At 37.3% G+C, this 5,970-nt stretch overlaps 1 protein-coding gene across 1 annotated transcript; it reads left to right on the top strand.

Annotated features, from left to right (window-relative positions):
• Positions 1–4,998: 4,998 nt before the first annotated feature.
• Positions 4,999–5,532, top strand: LOC125812789 (uncharacterized). Its single transcript, XM_049492258.1, has one exon. It carries the CDS (start codon positions 4,999–5,001, stop codon positions 5,530–5,532), a length of 534 nt encoding a protein of 177 aa, XP_049348215.1.
• Positions 5,533–5,970: the final 438 nt, after the last annotated feature.

Here is a 5,970-nt window from a genome sequence, read left to right on the forward strand (position 1 = left end):
ACGCTCATAGTCCCAAAACTACGTGCCCCCGTAGGTTAAGTCCCATCTGTGGGCATTATACTTAGTGATCACGCCAGTCATGCTTATATACCCTTGGAAAGGTATATTGGGTCCTCTCGATGGGGTGTATACATCGGACCCCACATTTAGCTCATTCTGTTTTATGTCGGTAAATAGTAGCTCCCACAATTAGATTTGTGTATTGACCAGGTTACTAGTTACATTTTCAGTATTCAGTTTCAGCATGTTATGTACTTGGTCATTGCATTCAGTTTAGTTATATTCAGTATATCTCAGTATCTTTATCATGTTCAGATTATACCAATTCTCAGTATTCTTTGTTTTGTTACATGTTTGTTTAGATTTATTCTATCCTGCATGCTCGATACCTTTCAAGTACTGATGCATACTCTGCGCTACAACTTCTCGTCATATAGGTTCAGGTCCTCAACATTCAGATCACGCATAGATCGATTCCCCATCTCCAGTTTAGCAGTATTAGTGGTGAGTTCTCATTCTTCGAGGACGATAGACATTATTCTTTATATTTCAGTCTTTCATTCTAGTTTCAGTTTTACTCGAGTTAGCTTGGGGCATGTCCCAACATCTCTAGTCAGTTAGAGGCTTATTTCAAACATAGACAGATTCAACTTTAGTATTTGAGTTTTATTTCAGTATCTTAAACTATTCGAAGTATTTATATATTTAGACTTAGATTGGGTAGTCCCCCTCATTTCAATTTATCTCATGTTTAAGCTTCCGCACAGTATTTCTTATTTTCAGTTTGTCTTAGTATGCTTATGATATGCCTACTCAGGGTTAGTATGGGTCACTCGTGATCCTAAGTCTGGTGTTTACGTCAAGGGGGTAGCCTCGGGGCGTCACAACGGTCTTGCTCCTAGACAGTGATTTCTTGATCATTTCTCATGTTTAACTATCTAAAATCACTCCTAATCATCATGATTTCTTTCCTTTCACAAATCACAACCTTGAATTCATAAATCAAATTCAAGGTAGAATTGAGAGTCAAGTCTTGAGAGTTCTTCGGGTCATTTTAAGAAGTCTGTTACAAATCTTCTAAACATGTTTTAAGAATCAAGCATTGAGATTGATAAAGAATAGAGCCGAGTTCATTTTCTTTAAAATGCTACAAGGGGACTATGTATTCCCAAAGAGTAAATGTTTTCACATTTAAGATGAGAGGAAACACCGATTTCCAAAAGTGTTTTCATGAGTAGTTTTGAGTTCCATATATTTTAAGAGATAAGAGTTTTGAGTAATAACCTCAAATATTACAGAAAGATTTATGTTTGAAACATATGAGGTGAGTAATTTTGGGAGTAGTATTGAACACCGATATGGTGACGAGTTTATAATAACTCCAGTCTCCATAAACCATGTAGCCATCGTGGGTAGAAAGGGTCATACTTTTTAGATGATTCATTATACTTTTTAACATAGACTAGTGGATCCACTTAGTTGTGGCGTTCTATATTCCGGCAAGTTATAGGATAGTTCTGGCAGTGTGGGTGAGACGATGTATCATCACATAGCTCATAGTGATGGTTCTCGGTTAGAGAAACTCCCACAAAGTTATATTATACTCTATTATATATAAATTGAGTTGTTATCGTATTTTTCAATACATTGAGTTGATATCTACTGTTTGAAATGTTTTATATAAACTGCATCTTTATTGTTGTTTATTTGTGCATTGAGTTGAGTATCCATAAGTTGAGTAAAGCTGAGGTAAGTGTTTCTTTCAGAATTCAGTTCAAGCTTATGTCAAGCTTAGTTTTCTCCTTACATTCTCATACATCCAATGTACTGATGTCATTTGGCCTGCATTGTTTTATGATGCAGATATAGGTAACCAAAATCAACATGTAGATCCTTATTGATCCAGTAGAGCATTCAGAGTCAGTTGTTAATCCTCCTTCCTTTTACATTATTTCAGTATTTTCGGTTGTTAGGATGATCGAGGGTCTTGTCCCGACATACCTCATAGTTGTAAAGGCTTCATACACAGATAGTTATTAGTTCATTAGTGTTGATATTTCAGTTGTTTTTATTATAAAACTTGAGTTGCCTTATTGGCCTGTTGAATGTTTTCTTTTATAACATTCTAGTTCAGTACATAAATTTATCTTTGTTGAGTCAATTATTCCACTAAGTAGTATGGCAGGTCGAGGGTTCGCTTAGGGCCAACAATGGTTCTCGAGTGCCTATCCCACCAAAGGTGTAGGCTTGGGGCGTGACAGTTTAAAGCATTTTTTAAGTAGCTTTTGAATTGGGTTTTGGAATCAAAGCTACATTGAATCATTGTAAGGACTTGGAGATTCATACCCAACTATGGAGAAAGTAATAGGTTTTAATTTCTTACTTTATATGATGTGTAGCTAAAACACATGTTCTTGGGGGTGTGACTATGTGACTCATTGTCTAGTTTATCTTATGGGTGTCAAGGATTATTGATATTATTGTTGTTTTGAAATGGGTTTGATTTATAGATGATTTTCAATTTATGAATTGAAATGATGATTTCAGTTCTAATTTCGTATGTAATTCTTAATTAAGAGAGCGGTGTAAAGTAAAGGTTATAAATCAACATTTGTAGTGATAGGGTTTTTGTGGGTTCAGCTCGAGACAGTGAATTCTATACTCGATCTTGCCTGTCTAGCTCGAGAGAGTAGATAAAGCGAGGTATTGGTTGTTTATAGTGTTAAGTTTGTCGAGGTTTGAGAGAACTCGCTTGAACCATATTAGTTGTACGAGAGAAAGCTATTGCATCCAAAGTCTGGCATACCCACTGAGATTTTGCAAACTTTAGTAGTCATTGATCACCCATTTAGCGAAGTTGACAATTATTTGATCACATCCCAAAGTATCCATTATTTACTTGATTGTCCCTGTTGTTCATAATTGTTTTAGTTGCTAATTGACAAACCAATCCCAACATCAGACATTTGTGTCACCCTTACAATTTATCTAAATGTTTTCGATAATTTCTATTCGTACAACCGACTAGATCCGTTTATAACTTCATAATTGAATTCGAACTTGCACTACTCTCTGTGAGTTCAACCCCAACTCATTTGTTAGGTTTTATACTAGATTACGATGGTCTACACCTAGTATTGAATGAGGTGTAGTTGAGCATGTATCAAAAGTGGTGTTGCTGCCGGAGAGTGGTGTTTAGAGTTCTATTATTAAAGTTTGAATTGTAATTTGTTTGTGTTGTAGTTGAATCGAATTACCTTCTGTTGTGAGCGGTTTATGATCAGGTTACTAGATGAGTGCAGCTGGAAGCACCGTGAACTAACTTGGTCACCAAAATGATGTTGGTGATTTCAATCACGCCAATGAAGCTCAACTGGGGAGCGTATGTTCTATTCCCTTACCTCCGATTATGGGGAATGTTGTCTTCGATGTTACTAGCACAATGTTGCAACTCTTGCAAGCTAAGGGTGTATTCAGAGGGCTGGATCATGAGAACCCCCATGACCGCATTCAAAAATTTGTAGCTATATGTAGTCCATTTTTACTAAAGAATATTTCACAAGAATCAGTTCGGCTCCAATTGTTCCCTTTCTCTTTGATGGGTGAAGCAACCAAGTGGTTGGCAGGTCTGCCAAGGGACTCCAATGCATCATAGGAAGTGCTCACTGAGGCATTATAAGATTCTTTCCACCCTCTAAAATGGTGAAATTGTGTGACAACATTCAGAACTTCAAGCGAGTAGAAAGGGAATCGATTCATGAAACTTGGCTGAGATTTCAAAAGTTGCTACTACAATGTCCTACTCATGGGCTTTTGGGTAATGTAATACTTCAATATTTATACTGGAGTTTAGACTCAGTGAACAAAGGGGTAGCTGACCATTTGGCTCGAGGGGGGATAATGTTACAACCATTTGAGGTAGCCTAGACCCTTCTTGATGAAATGACAATGATCAATCGGGCATGGTACTTCTCAAGATGACCAAATATCTCCCTTAAACTTTAGGATGACAAAAGAGCACCAAGGAGAAAAGACGGGATGAAAATATTAGCAAAATGATGTACCAATTGGAGTTGTTGAGTAAACATATGTAAGAAAGTGTTGGTGAACACAAAGATGTAAAAAGAGTTTCTAGACTTGAGAAGGGTTCTCACCCGAGCTATTTAAAGTCAATTGGGAATCAAGATTGGAACTCACATAATGAATAAGAGTGGAGACAATACAGTAATGATTGGACTAATCAAAATAGCCCTTGGAAGAGAGCAGAAGAGCACCACATTCAATCAAGCGACAGCCCAAGATCTAAGGGTAGTTTGGGAAACCTACGAGTGGATGAACTGTTGTCGCGCATCCTAGGTTAGGTAGAATGATCTAATGGAGATGAACGCGAACTTCTCATCATTGAATAATAGGTTAAATCTCATGCGGATGTAATCAAGCATCTTGAAGGGTAAATGAACAAACTTTAAGCACAATTGAAACCCAAGGTAATTGAAGGGAATGAAGATGAGTGTGTTACCAGTTTGAAGGTTGATAATGACAAGGATTTGGCGGTTGTGACTCGAAGTGGAAATGTAGCAGTTGGTAATGTGAGGGTTAATGATGGGACAAATGCTTATGAAAAGAGAAAGACATCGTTGAGGAAGACAGGTCCGGTCAAGCACCGAAAAAGGATATGCTTAGAGATGAGGAAGAGAGTCCAAAACAAAGCCCCACCTAAAAGTTGCAAAAAGTGAAAGAAAGGGCTACATCATCTCCAAAACTAGTGCAACCTCTTCCAAAAATAAATCATGCATTACCTCAACGTCTCAAAAAGAGAAATGAAGATGAAAAGTTCAAGAAATTCCTACTCGTGTTCAAGACACTTTCTATAAATATTCCTTTAGTGGAAGCAATGTTGGAGATGCCGGGATATGCGAAATTCATGAAAGAGTTGCTCACTATGAAGAGAAGCATGTACTTCGAAACAATTGAAGTTTCTCATAATATAGTGCAATTATGACTAGCGATGTGATTGCAAAGAAAAAGGATCCAGGGGCATTCACTATCCCATGTACCATTGGTATGCTTAAGTTTACCAAAGCTTTATGTGATTTGGCGGCAAGTATAAACTTGATGTCATATGCAATCTTCAAACAACTTGGATTGGGCAAATCGAAATCCACAACAATGTGGCTTGTAATGGCAGACCTATCTATTAAACACCCTATTGGGATACTTTATGACATATTGGTAAAGGCTGATCGATTTATCTTTCCGGCTGATTTTGTTATTCCAGATTGTGAAATTGATGCGGAGGTTCCTATTATTTTGGGTAGACTATTCTTGGCGACTGCAACAACTCTAGTGGATGTTAAAAGTGTTGAGTTAAAATTTTGGGGAAATGAAGAAGAGGTTACCTTTAATGTGTGCAAATCAATGAAGCAACCTAGTGACATTCAGGTACTTTCAACGATTGATGTGATTGAAGAAACAGTGGCTAGTGTGAGTGAAATGATGTTTATGGGTGAACCTCTTGAGGTTGTTCTTTGATTTATGATGAGACCGAAGTTCAAGGGTATGATGAAGTGGTAGCTACTCTATCAAGACTAGGTGCATATCCAAGAAACCCATTGAAGCTAGACATTGATCTAAAGAATCGAGAGAGTCCTCCCGCTAAACCATCCACGAAATAACCCCCAAAGTTGAGTTGAAAGAGCTCCCTTTTCATCTTCGGTATACGTTCTTGAGGGCAAATAATACATTGCTTGTTATCATTGTAGCAAACTTGCTTGAGTGACAAGTTAAATTGCTTCTTGAGGTGTTGAAACGTTACATAAAGGCAATAGGATGGACACTGATATTGTAGGTATTCCACCCGGAATTCACACTCACAAAATCCAATTAGATAGCAAATGCAAGCCAAGTGTTGAGCATCAAAGAAAAATAAATCCATATATGTAAGAGGTGGTAAAGAAAGAGTTTATTCAA

The sequence above is a fragment of the Solanum verrucosum genome, unplaced genomic scaffold, assembly GCF_900185275.1.
Source record: "Solanum verrucosum unplaced genomic scaffold, falcon-dt-bn FXZP01000046.1, whole genome shotgun sequence".
In the NCBI taxonomy this organism is placed as follows: Eukaryota; Viridiplantae; Streptophyta; class Magnoliopsida; order Solanales; family Solanaceae; genus Solanum; species Solanum verrucosum.

Bases quoted from the DNA above. Each gene is read 5' to 3' on its own strand.
- LOC125812789 (XM_049492258.1), top strand. From the start codon at position 4,999: ATGACTAGCGATGTGATTGCAAAGAAAAAGGATCCAGGGGCATTCACT.